Source organism: Staurois parvus, unplaced genomic scaffold (assembly GCF_062004578.1).
Source record: "Staurois parvus isolate SC_StPar_1 unplaced genomic scaffold, SC_StPar_1.0 ptg001279l, whole genome shotgun sequence".
Classification (NCBI taxonomy): domain Eukaryota; kingdom Metazoa; phylum Chordata; class Amphibia; order Anura; family Ranidae; genus Staurois; species Staurois parvus.
The window spans coordinates 195,679-212,442 of record NW_028319075.1 but is presented as its reverse complement, the minus strand read 5'-3'; the positions used below and the strand labels follow the sequence as shown (position 1 = coordinate 212,442).

Below are 16,764 nucleotides of genomic sequence, written 5' to 3'. Positions count from 1 at the left end.
CCAGGAAACATGGCGGGGAGTCAAGAAAACATGACCTTGTTCAGGGGACATGGCCGAGGACCAGGACACATGACCAAGATCCGGCAAACATGGCTGGGGGTCTAGGAAGCATGGCTGGGCTTCAGGAAACATGGCAGGCAGTCAAGAAAATGTGGCTGGGGTCCAGGAAATGTGGCTAGGGTTCCGGGAAAAATAGCAGGGGGTCCAGAAAACATGGCCGGGGGTCCAGGAAACATGGTTGAGGGTCTTGGAAACATGGCTGAGAGTCCAGGAAACATGTCTGGGGTCCGGGAAATATGGCTGAGGTCCAGGAAACATGGTTGAGGTCTAGAAAACATGGCAGAGGTCCAATAAACATGGTCGGGGGGTCTGGGAAGTATGGTTGGGGGTCCGGTAAACATGGCTGGGGTTCAGAAAACATGGCTGAGGGTCTGAAAAACATGGCGGAGGTCCTGAAAACATGGCTGGGGGTACAGGAGACATGGCTGAGGATCTGGAAAACATGGATGGGGTCCAAGAAACATGGCCAGGGGTCTGGGAAGTATGGCTGGGGATCCAGTAAACATGGCTGGGGTTCAGAAAACATGGCCACGGGTCCAGGAGATATGGTGGAGGTCCTGAAAACATGGCTGGGGGTACAGAAGACATGGCTGAGGATCTGGAAAACATGGCTGGGGTCCAAGAAACATGGCCGGGGGTCTGGGAAGTATGGCTGGGGGTCCAGTAAACATGGCTGGGGTTCAGAAAACATGGTCAGGGGTCCAGGAGATATGGCTGAGGATCTGGAAAACATGGCTGGGGTCCAAGAAACATGGGCGGTGGTCTGGGAAGCATGGGTGAGGTCCAGGAAACATGGCTGAGGGTCTGGAAAACATGGCTGGGGTGCAAGAAACATGCTCGAGGGGTCCGGGAAACATGGCCGAAGGTCTGCAAACATGGCTGAGGGTCCAAGAGACATAACTGAGGGTCTGGAAAACATGGGTGAGGTCCAGGAAATATGGCTGAGGGTTCAGGAAACATGGCCGAAGGTCTGCAAACATGGCTGAGGGTCTGGAAAACATGGCCAGGGGTCCGGGAAAAGGATTATTTGAACCCGCTGCTCCCGAGGTATGACACACATCAGCCGCAGTGAAAGGGTTCAATCCAAGGCGCACAATGTGTGAATGTTGGGTGAAAAGGTCTGTGAATGTCATGGAGACGAGTTATGTGTCGGAATATTTTATTCTCTTTTGTTTACAATGACTTCTCACTCAGCAGCGACTCTCCTCTCTCAGCCTCCATATTGGAAGCCCCTCAGAGGGAGCAGGTCACGTGATTGGGCTGCCCCGTGACGGACAGGAGCCGACAGCCAATCAAGTGCCAGTATCGCCAGGCGGGAAATAGACGGACCGGCCCCGAGCAATATGGAAGCCGAAGCGGTCCCGTCCACCTCCTCCGAGCGGCCCGGAGCCGCGGACACCCCGGGGCGGCTGCTCATCTTCAACACTCTGGTGGACAAGTTTCTGGAGGGGCTGGTGGAGGCGGGAAGGTGAGGCGCTGATTGGCCGCCCCCGTCGGGTTCGGCGAGTTGTGATTGGCTGGGGGGGCTGCTGCTTGACTCACTGGGGGAGAGGATTGGCTGAACGCCTCAGAGATTGCGTGTTCTGATTGGCGGGATGGGGAGGCGCCTGAATTATCATTGGCTGAGAGAGTTTTGGTCAGTTTCTATGTCCTGGAGCTTGCCACAAGAGCTGACAATCAGCGGAGATTGATCTTCTGACATATTGTAACCTCACCCACCACAGTTGAGAGGAAGAGTGACAGGATCTGTGACCCCCCCCCCAATGGGGGAGGTTTGTGTAGTGACACCAGTACAGGAAATAAGGGTGTGGGTGTCACCAGATGACAATGTTGTCAGAACCCTTCCTCCCATTACTACATGATGTATGTGTGTCCCCATAGGAGAGATTTCCCATCACTTCCTGTCCTGGTGACACCTTTATACCAGAGAGGAAGTGAGGGGGAGGCTGCCACAGGAACACAGAGAGAAATAAATACCTGACGGGTTCTAAAAACACTTACTTCCTGGCAGGAAGTCTCCAGTGGTGGTGGGAGGAGTCTGGAGCTTACAGGACTGATCAAGTGTTCACAGAAGGGGTTGGTGGGAGGTGTCTGGAGCTGGTGGGTGGGGCCTTAAGCTGGTGGGAGGGATCTGGAACTTGCAGGCAGTGTCTGAAGCTGGTGGGAGGAGTCTATAACTTGCAAGAGGTGTCTGGAGTTTGCTGGAAGATTCTGGAATTTTCAGGAGGTGTTTGGGGCTTGTGGGAGGAGTCTCGAGCTGTTGAGGGGGGCCTGAAGCTGGTGGGAGGAGTCTTGAATTGGTGGGAGGGGAGTTGAGCTGGTGGAAAGGATCCAAAGCTGGTGGGAGGAGTTTTGAGTTAAGAGGGGCCTGGAACTGGTGGGAGGATCCTGGAACTAGTGGGAGGAGTCTTGAGCTGGAAGGAGGATCCTGAAACTAGTGGGAGGAGTCTTGAGTTGGTGGGAGAGGACTGGAACTGGCAGGAGGAGTCTTTAGCTGGAAGAAGGATCCTGGAGCTGGTGGGAGGAGTCTTGAGCTGGAAGGAGAATCCTGGAATTAGTGGGTGGAGTCTTGAGTTGGTGGGAGGTGCCTGGAACTGGTGAGAGCAATCGAGCTGGAAGGAGGATCCTGGAACTGGTGAGAGAAGTCTTGAGTTGGTGGGAGGAGTCTTGACCTGCAAGGAGGGTCCTTGAACTGGTGGGAGCAGTCTTGAGCTGGAAGGAGGATCCTGGGACTGGTGGGAGGAGTCTTGAGCTGGAAGGAGGATCCTGGGACTGGTGGGAGGAGTCTTGAGCTGGAAGGAGGATCCTGGGACTGGTGGGAGGAGTCTTGAGCTGGAAGGAGGATCCTGGGACTGGTGGGAGGAGTCTTGACCTGCAAGGAGGGTCCTGGAACTGGTGGTAGCAGTCTTGACCTGCAAGGAGGGTCCTGGAACTGGTGGTAGCAGTCTTGAGCTGGAAGGAGGATCCTGGGAGTGGTGGGAGGAGTCTTGAGCTGGAAGGAGGATCCTGGGACTGGTGGGAGGAGTCGAGCTGGAAGGAGGATCCTGGGACTGGTGGGAGCAGTCTTGATCTCCATGGCAGCTTGCGGGGGGGGGGGGGGGGGTGCTCCCACCGCGCTGACTGAGCTCTGGATCAAGGCTTCTGATTGGGTGCCAGCGGGATGGGCTCCTGATCACGTGACTGCTGGGGAAAGCCAATAACAGCAGTCACATGATTCCACAGCTGGTGTTAACAGATTAGTGACCGCTCCCCTACACCGACAGAACAGCGCCTCCCTCTGGAGGAAGCTCCACAAGCAGCAGTGACACACAATGCAGTACAGCGAAGGCCCCTCCCCCCCCCCATACAGAAAAGACAACCCTGCAGCTCCGGGTGACCTCTGACCTCCGCTGGCGGTTTATCTATAACCTCATCCCCTCCCCCCCTTCCTCCACAGCTACCAGCGCTTCGCCCGCTGCTACAAGAAGTTCTACAAGCTGCAGCCGGAGCTGACCCGAGGCATCTACGACCAGTTCGTGGCCCAACTGCATTCCTCCATCAAGGTGAGCCCAGCGCAATTCTACTTTCGGCATAACCGTAAAGCGTAACTGCCGTTTACAAATACTGTTCAAGCGTTCCCACCATCAATAATCATCGCACTGTGCTTTTTTTTTTCTTTTTCCAATGTTCACCAGCGCCATCTAGTAGCCACAATGTGGTATTGTCATGAAATACCTCAATCAGGAAATACCTCATTGTGGCCACTAGATGGAGCCGGAGATCATAGGAAACAGACAGGTGAGCCTCCATTGGTGAGGGCTGTGTGGATGCCTCAGGCTTTTTTTTTTTTTATATGTGAACAGACCTCTACGTTTCATTGATTTTTATTGCGATTTTTTTTTTTTTTATCGCAGGCAGAGATTCAGGAGATAAAGGAAGAGGGGAATCTGGAGGTGCTGCTGAACTCTTTGGACAAGATGGAGAAGGACGCGACGACCGCGGCGGATATCCAATGGTGAGATCTGTTCAACGCTAAACCGCGTGCGTTAAGAGCCGGTTCACACTACAGAAACGCAGTCCGGGTGCATTTCCGTATGCATTTTTGACGCGTTCCAGTGCGTTTTTGCGAGTGCTCGAATGGTCAGTTCGCCCCCGGGCCCTCAGGCAGTGCTCGAATGGTCAGTTCGCCCCTGGGGCCTCACAGCGCTCCAATGGTCAGTTCGCCCCTGGGGCCTCACAGTGCTCCAATGGTCAGTTTGCCCCTGGGGCCTCACAGTGCCCGAATGGTCAGTTTGCCCCTGGGCCCTCGGGCAGTGCTTGAATGGTCAGTTCGCCCCCGGGCCCTCGGGCAGTGCTTGAATGGTCAGTTCGCCCCTGGGCCCTCAGACAGTGCTCGAATGGTCAGTTTGCCCCCGGGCCCTCAGGCAGTGCTGGAATGCTCAGTTCGGGCCCTCAGGCAGTGCTCGAATGCTCAGTTTGCCCCCGGGCCCTCAGGCACTGCTCGAATGGTCAGTTCCCCCCCGGGCCCTCACAGCGCTCGAATGGTCAGTTCCCCCTCGGGCCCTCACAGCGCTCGAATGGTCAGTTCCCCCCCGGGCCCTCACAGCGCTCGAATGATCAGTTCCCCCCCGGGCCCTCACAGCGCTCGAATGGTCAGTTCCCCCCCGGGCCCTCACAGCGCTCGAATGGTCAGTTCCCCCCCGGGCCCTCACAGCGCTCGAATGGTCAGTTCCCCCCCGGGCCCTCACAGCGCTCGAATGGTCAGTTCCCCCCCCGGGCCCTCACAGCGCTCGAATGGTCAGTTCCCCCCCGGGCCCTCACAGCGCTCGAATGGTCAGTTCCCCCTCGGGCCCTCACAGCGCTCGAATGGTCAGTTCCCCCCCGGGCCCTCACAGCGCTCGAATGGTCAGTTCCCCCCCGGGCCCTCACAGCGCTCGAATGCTCAGTTCCCCCCCGGGCCCTCACAGCGCTCGAATGGTCAGTTCCCCCCCGGGCCCTCACAGCGCTCGAATGGTCAGTTCCCCCCCGGGCCCTCACAGCGCTCGAATGGTCAGTTCCCCCCCGGGCCCTCACAGCGCTCGAATGGTCAGTTCCCCCCCGGGCCCTCACAGCGCTCGAATGGTCAGTTCCCCCCCGGGCCCTCACAGCGCTCGAATGGTCAGTTCCCCCCCCGGGCCCTCACAGCGCTCGAATGGTCAGTTCCCCCCCGGGCCCTCACAGCGCTCGAATGGTCAGTTCCCCCCCCGGGCCCTCACAGCGCTCGAATGGTCAGTTCCCCCCCGGGCCCTCACAGCGCTCAAATGGTCAGTTCCCCCCCGGGCCCTCACAGCGCTCAAATGGTCAGTTCCCCCCCGGGCCCTCACAGCGCTCAAATGGTCAGTTCCCCCCCGGGCCCTCACAGCGCTCGAATGGTCAGTTCCCCCCCGGGCCCTCACAGCGCTCGAATGGTCAGTTCCCCCCCGGGCCCTCAGGCAGTGCTCGAATGGTCAGTTTGCCCCGGGGCCCTCAGGCAGTGCTCGAATGGTCAGTTTGCCCCCGGGCCCTCACAGCGCTCGAATGGTCAGTTTGCCCCGGGCCCTCACAGCGCTCGAATGGTCAGTTCCCCCCCGGGCCCTCACAGCGCTCGAATGGTCAGTTCCCCCCCGGGCCCTCACAGCGCTCGAATGGTCAGTTCCCCCCCGGGCCCTCACAGCGCTCGAATGGTCAGTTCCCCCCCGGGCCCTCACAGCGCTCGAATGGTCAGTTCCCCCCCGGGCCCTCACAGCGCTCGAATGGTCAGTTCCCCCCCGGGCCCTCACAGCGCTCGAATGGTCAGTTCCCCCCCGGGCCCTCACAGCGCTCGAATGGTCAGTTCCCCCCCGGGTCCTCACAGCGCTCGAATGGTCAGTTCCCCCCCGGGCCCTCAGGCAGTGCTCGAATGGTCAGTTCGCCCCGGGGCCCTCAGGCAGTGCTCGAATGGTCAGTTCGCCCCCGGGCCCTCAGGCAGTGCTCGAATGGTCAGTTTGCCCCGGGCCCTCACAGCGCTCGAATGGTCAGTTCGCCCCCGGGCCCTCAGGCAGTGCTCGAATGGTCAGTTCCCCCCCGGGCCCTCACAGCGCTCGAATGGTCAGTTCGCCCCCGGGCCCTCACAGCGCTCGAATGGTCAGTTCGCCCCCGGGCCCTCAGGCAGTGCTCGAATGGTCAGTTCGCCCCGGGGCCCTCAGGCAGTGCTCGAATGGTCAGTTCCCCCCCGGGCCCTCAGGCAGTGCTCGAATGGTCAGTTTGCCCCGGGCCCGAGTGTCCCTGAGAGTTCTCTCTGTTTTAACATCATGGAATCAATTCTGTGGTTAGAGGGGAGGCTGGTCACGTGACTGATGGATCATGTGATCGAGCTACAGGGGGGTACCATGGCTGTCACTGATTGGCTCTTGGTTCCAACTCTTAATACCGACCAGGCTGTATAATAAACCGACGGAAGAACGGGAGAGTCCAGAACTCGAGCAGTTAAATTGAGCTTTTAGGTGTGCGGGTACCTCTTAAAAGCCACTGGGTGCTACAGCTAAGGAAAACCAAGGGCCACACGGGGCCCCAGCGGCACCAACAGTTGCACTTTTCTCCGGCAGGCGTCCCAGCGGAGTTCCCGAGGAGGACCTGCGGCAGCACTTGGTCCCCTACCTCCTGCAGCAGCGGGAATACCTGCGCAAGCTGGTGAAGGAGAAGGAACAGGAGAATGCCAAGCTGGCCCAGTCCGTCCTGGCCGGGAGGAGGAAGATCGAGGAGATGCAGCAGGAGATCCAGAAGAGGCAGCAGGCCTGGCAGGTGAGGTGGCGCGTCGCGGGTACGACTGAGCGCGCTCTGTGCTGGCACAAAGTCCTGTCTTCGCTCACACCTTTTCTTTTTTTTTTTTTTTTTTTTTTATTCCAGAAGTTGAGTCAGTCTCAGAGGGAGCTGATCCTGTCCATTCAAGATACCGAGAAGGTGTGACCAGCGGAGCCCACGGGTGTCAGACCTGCGGCCCTCCAGCTGTTACCAAACTACAAATCCCATGAGGCACTGCAAGATTGACCGTTACAAGCATGACAGAGGCATGATGGGACTTGTAGTTTCGCAACAGCTGGAGGGCCGCCTTTGTGACACCCCCTGCCGTAGCGGCTGCTGTCTCATATTGCGGACAGATGCAGCCTCGCCCCGCTGCCTTGCTGAAACATTTCTCCGCACCAAAGGACCACCGTGGTGGTATTGTGTTCTGATACCTGTGTGTGGTCACTACGGGTGATGACCGTATTCAGTACAGTCTCTTCTAGAAGCCACGCCCATTTATTTAGATTTACACTTTTTACTGTACTGCCAGTTTTTTGTATGGAAAAGTGACAGTTACTAGGGTTGTGATCAGGGGCGGACTGACCATTTGGAAACTCGGGCACTGCCCGAGGGCCCGGGGTCAGTAGGGGGCCCCATGAGATGCCCCTGGTACCTTTTTTCATAGGCTTTTTTGAGTTTGGGCAAGGACACAGGGGCCCCATGATCCCCTATTGCCCGGGGGCCCCATGAGTCCATCCCTGGTTGTGATGAACCGTAACACTGCCAGGGGTACTAATAATGTTTGGGGCTCATTCACACATTGCCTACTTAAAGCGGAGCTCCACCTAAAAAAAAAAAAAAAAAAATCAGCTACAGTCTTTGTTTTTTTTTTTAACCGCTTGGCGCCGGCAGAACGCAAATGCGCAGCCTCCCGGCACCGGGCCTAGCCACACATTTGCGTTCTATAAAAAAAAAAAAAAAACGCGCCGAGAGCACACACGTTTGGTACTCACGGAAAGGTCCCGATCTCCTCTTTCGATCGGGACCTTTCCCGATCATGTGACAGCAAATCACGGCAGTTACATGACCCTGAAACCCTGCCCTGCCTCCCGGCTTCTGGAACCCTTAAAGGGCCGGGAGGCGCTGGCGTCAAGGTGGAACTCCGCTTTAAGTAGGCAATGTTTAAAATCCAGCCACTTACCTGTCCCGGGGTCCCGCGGTGTCCTCACCACGGCTTGTTTCACCGGCCGTCTTCTCTCCCCGGCCCTGGCATCTTCAGTGTGGGCACCCAGCTGCGGCTTCACAGCCAGGTGCCCACTGCGCATGCGCGAGGAGCGCCGCGCTTTGTGAATGGCCCCGTAGTCTTCTGGGACCTGTCACGTGTCCCAGAAGACTACGGGGGGAGGACAACTTCCGCTTCGAATCGCAGCGGAAGTGGGAGTGGGTACCTGTCAAATTCGGGTACCCGCTCCCCAAAGGTGCAAATCACGGGTGGACTGACAACTCATGGGGCCCCCGGGCAATAGGGGTCATGGGGCCCCTGTGTCCTTGCCCAAACTCAAAAAAGCCTATGAAAAAGGTACCGGGGCATCTCATGGGGCCCCCTAATGACCCCGGGAACTCTGGCAGTGCCCTAGTTTACAAATGGTCAGTCCGCCCCTGGTGCCAATCCTTAACCTCTTCACGCCGGCCGAACGCAAATGTGTGCCCTCCCAGCGTCTGGACCTAGGCGCGAGCAGCCGCACATTTGCGTTCTATTAAAAAAGGACGCAGCACACGCGTTCGGTACTCACGGAAAGGTCCCGATCTCCTCTTTCGATCGGGACCTTTCCCGATCATGTGACGGCGGTCACATGACCCTAGACCCCGCCACCCGGCTTCTGAAACTCTTAAAGGGCCAGGAGGCGCCGGCGTGAGGGGGTTAACGGGGAGCGGGGGACGAAGGCTTAAAGCAGAACTTCCCCTTTTTTGGGTGGAGCTCCGCTTTAAGCATACGGGTCCCGTTTACTTGCACAGGTGTTCCGTGCATCCCCCGTGCAGGCAGTCCTGTTCATGTGTTCTGGGAAGCAGCGGCTGCACGGCTCCCAGTGTACACACACCCGTACCCACATAGCTGTCAGATTAGGTGCGCTTGCTGTGTTCGTGCGTCCTAGTAGACATGAACGAGCCTGGGATGCACGGAACGCCTGTGCATTCCCATACAGGCAGACCCCGCCCTCACACAGGCGTGTGCTTAAGTACTCCCGTGTCAGCAAGGCCCTAGTGTGTTATGTCCCATCACTGGCACTGCGTGGAGATGCAGAGAAATGTATAAATAAAGACCCCTAAAATGAGAATATTGTCCCGCGTATTACCAACATACAGACACAAGACGGGTGTCTCGGCGTATTATACCCGGTGCCTGCAGCAAGCCCCGGGAACGTACGGGGCACCTGGGAACGTACGGGGCACCCGGGAACGTACGGGGCACCCGGGAACGTACGGGGCACCCGGGAACGTACGGGGCACCTGGGATTTTATTATTATTTTCTGTTTGTTAAAAATGTCTAATTGTTAAAAATGTCTAATAAATGATGTCTTTTCTATATTTGTAACGGCTGCTGTTTTTAAATTTTGACCTTCATCCTTCAGGCGTGACGGATCCTCCCCTGGACTGAAATGGCTGACTTATTTCACTGCACACCGTCCATGAAAGGGGGGGGGGGGGGGGGGACTGCATTCAAAAACTGTTAGATTTCAATCAATTCCTATTCTTTTTAAATACAAATAAAGTTTTTTGTTTGTTTTTTCTGGAGTTCCCCTTTTAATGTATGTGATCCTTCCGCAGGGAAGCGGTTAATGGGGATGACGGGGTTCATAGCTGTGTACTGCGATCCTTCCGCAGGGAAGCGGTTGGTTGGGGATGACGGGGTTCATAGCGGTGTGCTGCGATCCTTCCGCAGGGAAGCGGTTAATGTTGGGGATGACGGGGTTCATAGCTGTGTGCTGAGATCCTTCCGTAGGGAAGCGGTTAATGGGGATGACGGGGTTCATAGCTGTGTACTGCGATCCTTCCGCAGGGAAGCGGTTAATGGGGATGACGGGGTTCATAGCTGTGCACTGCGATCCTTCCGCAGGGAAGCAGATAATGGGGATGACGGGGTTCACAGCTGTGTACTGCGATCCTTCCGCAGGGAAGCGGTTAATGGGGATGACGGGGTTCATAGCTGTGTACTGCGATCCTTCCGCAGGGAAGCGGTTAATGGGGATGACGGGGTTCATAGCTGTGTACTGCGATCCTTCCGCAGGGAAGCGGTTGGTTGGGGATGACGGGGTTCATAGCTGTGTACTGCGATCCTTCCGCAGGGAAGCGGTTGGTTGGGGATGACGGGGTTCATAGCGGTGTGCTGCGATCCTTCTGCAGGGAAGCGGATAATGTTGGGGATGACGGGGTTCATAGCTGTGTACTGCGATCCATCCGCAGGGAAGCAGTTAATGGGGATGACGGGGTTCATAGCTGTGTACTGCGATCCTTCCGCAGGGAAGCGGTTAATGGGGATGACGGGGTTCATAGCTGTGTACTGTGATCCTTCTGCAGGGAAGCGGTTGGTTGGGGATGACGGGGTTCATAGCTGTGTACTGCGATCCTTCCGCAGGGAAGCGGTTAATGGGGATGACGGGGTTCATAGCTGTGTGCTGAGATCCTTCCGTAGGGAAGCGGTTAATGGGGATGACGGGGTTCATAGCTGTGTACTGCGATCCTTCCGCAGGGAAGCGGTTAATGGGGATGACGGGGTTCATAGCTGTGCACTGCGATCCTTCCGCAGGGAAGCAGATAATGGGGATGACGGGGTTCACAGCTGTGTACTGCGATCCTTCCGCAGGGAAGCGGTTAATGGGGATGACGGGGTTCATAGCTGTGTACTGCAATCCTTCCGCAGGGAAGCGGTTAATGGGGATGACGGGGTTCATAGCTGTGTACTGCGATCCTTCCGCAGGGAAGCGGTTGGTTGGGGATGACGGGGTTCATAGCTGTGTACTGCGATCCTTCCGCAGGGAAGCGGTTGGTTGGGGATGACGGGGTTCATAGCGGTGTGCTGCGATCCTTCTGCAGGGAAGCGGATAATGTTGGGGATGACGGGGTTCATAGCTGTGTACTGCGATCCATCCGCAGGGAAGCGGTTAATGGGGATGACGGGGTTCATAGCTGTGTACTGCGATCCTTCCGCAGGGAAGCGGTTAATGGGGATGACGGGGTTCATAGCTGTGTACTGCGATCCTTCTGCAGGGAAGCGGTTGGTTGGGGATGACGGGGTTCATAGCTGTGTACTGCGATCCTTCCGCAGGGAAGCGGTTAATGGGGATGACAGAGTTCATAGCGGTGTACTGCGATCCTTCCGCAGGGAAGCGGTTAATGTTGGGGATGACGGGGTTCATAGCTGTGTACTGTGATCCTTCTGCAGGGAAGCGGTTAATGGGGATGACGTGGTTCATAGCTGTGTACTGCGATCCTTCCGCAGGGAAGCGGTTAATGGGGATGACGGGGTTCATAGCTGTGTACTGTGATCCTTCCGCAGGGAAGTGGTTGGTTGGGGATGACGGGGTTCATAGCTGTGTACTGCGATCCTTCCGCAGGGAAGCGGTTAATGGGGATGACGGGGTTCATAGCTGTGTACTGCGATCCTTCCGCAGGGAAGCGGTTGGTTGGGGATGACGGGGTTCATAGCTGTGTACTGCGATCCTTCCCCAGGGAAGCGGTTAATGGGGATGACGGGGTTCATAGCTGTGTACTGCGATCCTTCCGCAGGGAAGCGGTTGGTTGGGGATGACGGGGTTCATAGCTGTGTACTGCGATCCTTCCGCAGGGAAGCGGTTAATGGGGATGACGGGGTTCATAGCTGTGTACTGCGATCCATCCGCAGGGAAGCGGTTAATGGGGATGACGGGGTTCATAGCTGTGTACTGAGATCCTTCCGCAGGGAAGCGGTTAATGGGGATGACGGGGTTCATAGCTGTGTACTGCGATCCTTCCGCAGGGAAGCGGTTAATGTTGGGGATGACGGGGTTCATAGCTGTGTACTGCGATCCTTCCGCAGGGAAGCGGTTGGTTGGGGATGACGGGGTTCATAGCTATGCACTGCGATCCTCAAATAGAACGTGTTTTGCGGCAGACTACATAAACATTCCTCCGCCATGTCCCGGGGCTCTGTGGTCCGCCGTGAACTCCGTCCCCTTCCTGATTGCACGGTGCAGCCCGCAGTCCTGGCCTTGGACCCGTCTCCAGTGATTTGCCGGCTTGTCGTCCAAACCGCCTCTGGCAGTCAGAACAGGAGCCCCCGCCGCAGCCTCATGGGTGTTGCTGTGATTGAAGGGGATGCAGTTAACCCTCCGAGTGATCTTCCTAAAGTCCTGTCTGGAGGGTTTAATATACCATTGACAGTACTTTGTGATATCTGTCTGATTGGTTAGAAAATACTTGTCGATCTCGCCAGAAATCTATTGAGCACCCCATCTTCTGCGTCGTCTACCTCTCATTGTTCTCAGGACTACAGAATCCCTCCCTTTTTAATAATCTAGGAGGCGGGGTGTCGAGTATTCCTCTCCTGGACTGCTCCTGTATATAGGTGAGTGAGAGTTGTCACCCCGCAACAGGAAGTGTGTTACTGGCAGGATCACCAGATGAAAGTGGGGGGGAAAAAAATCCTGAAAAGCGGGGAAAAAAAAACAAAGGCAGCCGCCACATCTAAGGACAGGTAAGCAGCAATATAATAAACTTTTGTTCTTGGGTTTAGCTACAATGTCAATAGATGATATGTTTCTTTTTTGATACAATGTAACACGCGTGACCGGCTTTAGACCGGAGCTCCGCCATTTGTGGGGCTGCATATGGAAGACAATGGCGTTGATGTACTAAAGGCAAATAGACTGCAGCGGCTGAGCGGAGGGGCTCTGCTGACTTCCGTCATCCAATCATGTGCAAGCAAAGTGCTGTTTTTTGGGGTGGGGGTGGGTTCTTGCACCTCATTTACTAAGTTCTGGAGCAACTGCACTTGCAAAGTTCACAGCCTTTTAGTAAATCCACCCCAGTGCCCATAGCCAGTCTGACGCTGAAAAGACGAGAGCGCCATCGCTTGGTTGGCACCGGGCAGCAGCTCCGTAAGACGTGGCTCTGGGCTCTCCTACCCAGGTGACCCCGGGTCACGGAGTCCGCCCAGCGCCGCTTCCCGTTTTGAGGTCTGACCGCTAGGCGGAAACGCATCCGCCGTTACAGGGAGAGGAAGACGGGGAGCAGAGATAATAACACACGGCTCTACATCATCATCCCAACATGGCATTATACCACCAAATCACCGGACTCTGCCAAACCTCCCATTAACCCCCCGAGGATCGGATCGGCCAACTGACTCCGGTACGTGTGTGTGTGTGTATGTATATATATATATGTGTGTGTGTATATATATGTGTGTGTATATATATATGTGTGTGTATATATGTGTGTATATATATATATATATATATACATATAAATTATTTTATATATATACAGTTGTGTTCAAAATAATATCCGTCAGACATCACTAACCGGATCAATCACTGTTTTTGGTGGAAATGATATTTCTACATGGCAAATAATTTCCTAGCAGGTGTAGTAGAGTAATAGAAATCCAACAGTCATGACATGCATGCTGCTGATTCTGTGTCATTGAATCACTCATTGAAAGGGGCGTGTTCAAAATAATAGCAGTGTGGAGTTCTATTAGTGAGGTCATTCATTCTGTGAAAAACAGGTGGCAATTATTGCCCTTATTTAAGGAAGGAAGGCAGCAAATGTTGGACATGCTGGTTACAGTGCATTTCTCTCTGAAATTCTGAGGAAAATGGGTCGTTACAGACATTGTTCAGAAGAACAGCGTACCGCGATTAAAAAGTTGATTGGAGGGGAAAACATATAAAGAAGTGCAGAAAATGATCGGCTGCTCAGCTAAAATGATCGCAAATGCTTTAAAATGGCAACCAAAACCTAAAAGACGCGGAAGAAAGCGGAAAACTACCATTGGAATGGATAGAAGAATAGCCAAAATGGGGCGGACTCAGCCAACAATCAGCTCCAGGAAGATGAAAGAAGGTGTGACGTTGCCTGTGAGGACTCAGCCAACAATCAGCTCCAGGAAGATGAAAGAAGGTGTGACGTTCCCTGTGAGGACTCAGCCAACAATCAGCTCCAGGAAGATGAAAGAAGGTGTGACGTTCCCTGTGAGGACTGTTACAATTAGAAGACGCCTATGTGAAGCCAAGCTATCTGCAAGAAGTCCCCGCAAAGTCCCACTGTTGGGAAAAAGACGTGCTGAAGAGGTTACAATCTGCCAAAGAGCACATTGACTGCCCTAAAGAGAAATGGCCCAACATTTTGTGGACTGATGGAAGTAAGATTGTTCTTTTTGGGTCTAGTGGGCGGAGACAGTTTGTCAGACGACCCCCAAACACTGAATTCAAGCCACAGTACACTGTGAAGACCGTGAAGCATGGTGGTGCAAGCATCATGATATGGGGATGTTTCTCATACTACGGTGTTGGGCCTATTTATCACATACCAGGGATCATGGATCGGTTTGAATCCATCAGAATACTTGAAGAGGTCATGCTGCCTTATGCTGAAGAGGAAATGCCCTTGAAATGGGTGTTCCAACAAGACAACGACCCCAAACACACCAGTAAACGTGCAACATCTTGGTTCCAGACCAACAAGATGGACGTTATGGAGTGGCCAGCCCAATCCCCGGATCTTCATCCAATAGAAAACTTGTGGGGTGACATCAAAAATGCCGTTTCTGAGGCAAAACCAAGAAATAGAGAAGAACTGTGGAATGTGGTCCAATCATCCTGGGCTGGAATACCTGATCACAGGGGCCAGAAGTTGGGGGACTCCATGCAACACAGATGTACAGCAGTTCTCAGAAACAGTGCGACTACAACCAAATATTCATGAAGTCATTCAAAGGAAAGCAAAATCTTCAAACATTTCTCAGTTTATATAGTGAATGTTTGAGTTTGTAAAGAAGAATACAAACACTGCGATTTTTTTGAACCGTCTAATATTCACTTTTCTGCCATTTTTTTTTTTAGAGGAACAAAACAAATTTGATGTATTTTTCTTCATGTTGTGATTTGGAATAGAATGTGTCGTGTTCCCAATGCATTTGTGTGGATGGAAATAAAAGTATTAGAAGGATTTTCAGCTTTATTCACTTTTTTCATCACACGGCTATTATTCTGAACACAACTGTATATATATAAATTATTATTATGACACCGAAGCTCCTGCACTGACTATTGGCACTGAGGACGTTATTTTTCACTTTGAAGTTCTATTCCTAATTTTTTTGTTGAGTTGTATCGAAGTATATGTATCATATTTAGGCAGCGTGTTTATTGTATTTGGTTCTGGTGATATAGTGTATGTTTTGTGGGTTCTTCTTCTAAAGCAGCCTTTCACAGTTTAGAGGGTTCCCTAGAGGAACCCATAAAATAATTTTCAGGTCTTGAGGAACCCCTTCCTAAAACCAATTCATCAGGGGTCAATGGGAAAATTCCCTACAAATTGGAGAGAATGCTCCTTACAGTGGGGGTCAGTGGGAAGAATGTCCCTTACATTGGTGGTCAGTGGGAAGAATGTCCCTTACATTGGTGGTCGGTGGGAAGAATGTCCCTTACATTGGTGGTCGGTGGGAAGAATGTCCCTTACATTGGTGGTCGGTGGGAAGAATGTCCCTTACATTGGTGGTCGGTGGGAAGAATGTCCCTTACATTGGTGGTCGGTGGGTAGAATGTTCCTTACATTGGGGGTCGGTGGGAAGAATGTCCCTTACATTGGTGGTCGGTGGGAAGAATGTCCCTTACATTGGTGGTCGGTGGGAAGAATGTCCCTTACATTGGGGGTCGGTGGGAAGAATGTCCCTTACATTGGGGGTCGGTGGGAAGAATGTCCCTTACATTGGTGGTCGGTGGGAAGAATGTCCCTTACATTGGTGGTCGGTGGGAAGAATGTCCCTTACATTGGTGGTCGGTGGGTAGAATGTTCCTTACATTGGTGATCGGTGGGTAGAATGTCCCTTACATTGGGGGTCGGTGGGAAGAATGCCCCTTACATTGGGGGTCGGTGGGAAGAATGCCCCTTACATTGGTGGTCGGTGGGTAGAATGTTCCTTACATTGGTGATCGGTGGGTAGAATGTCCCTTACATTGGTGGTCGGTGGGAAGAATGTCCCTTACATTGGTGGTCGGTGGGAAGAATGCTTCTTACATTGGGGGTCAGTGGGAAGAATGTCCCTTACATTGGTGGTCGGTGGGAAGAATGTCCCTTACATTGGTGATCAGTGGGAAGAATGTCCCTTACATTGGAGGTCAGTGGGGAGAATGTCCCTTATGTTGGTTGTCAATGGAAAGAATTCCCCTTACACTGATGAGAAGAATTGCTCCCCTTACAGTGGTGGTCATAATGCTACTCTTAGAGAAAGCTAAAAAGATCCTTGTATTTTTCCACTGAGTGGTTTTGATCCTTGAAAGATGGAAGTCCAATTGGACACATCTCAAGAAACCCCTAGCAACCTGTGGAGGAACCTTAGGGTTCCACAGAACTCTGGTTGGGAATGGCTGCCCTATAGGAACCTTTGAAACAAAGTCTGGTATTCGGAAACCCCTAGTAATGTTAGTCCATCAGGGGTCATTGGTGGTGGTAAGTGGGGTGGACCAGAATGACCCCCTTGCCTTCATGCTTCTGGCTCTGCCAAGTGATGTTGGATCTGGAACTAAGCAGGTACCACCAGATGGGAGTTCATGTAGCCACAGCTCAGGGAACCCTTAGCCACTCCTGAAGGAACCCTGGGTGAGAGTCTTTCCTACTAAGATGATCCTCAGTGCTTCTACTAGATGTTTGTAAGCAAAATAGATCCCAACTCAATCCCTTCA

At 53.8% G+C, this 16,764-nt stretch overlaps 1 protein-coding gene across 1 annotated transcript; it reads left to right on the top strand.

Moving 5' to 3' along the window:
* Positions 1-1,388: 1,388 nt before the first annotated feature.
* On the top strand, positions 1,389-9,406 carry LOC149437644 (polyamine-modulated factor 1-like). The gene is made up of 5 exons (XM_089660809.1): positions 1,389-1,528; positions 3,497-3,602; positions 3,954-4,054; positions 6,642-6,837; positions 6,943-9,406. The coding sequence occupies exons 1-5, from the start codon at positions 1,404-1,406 to the stop codon at positions 7,000-7,002; spliced, it is 588 nt and encodes a 195-aa protein (XP_089516935.1). The 5' UTR covers positions 1,389-1,403; the 3' UTR covers positions 7,003-9,406.
* The last annotated feature ends 7,358 nt before the right edge of the window (positions 9,407-16,764 follow it).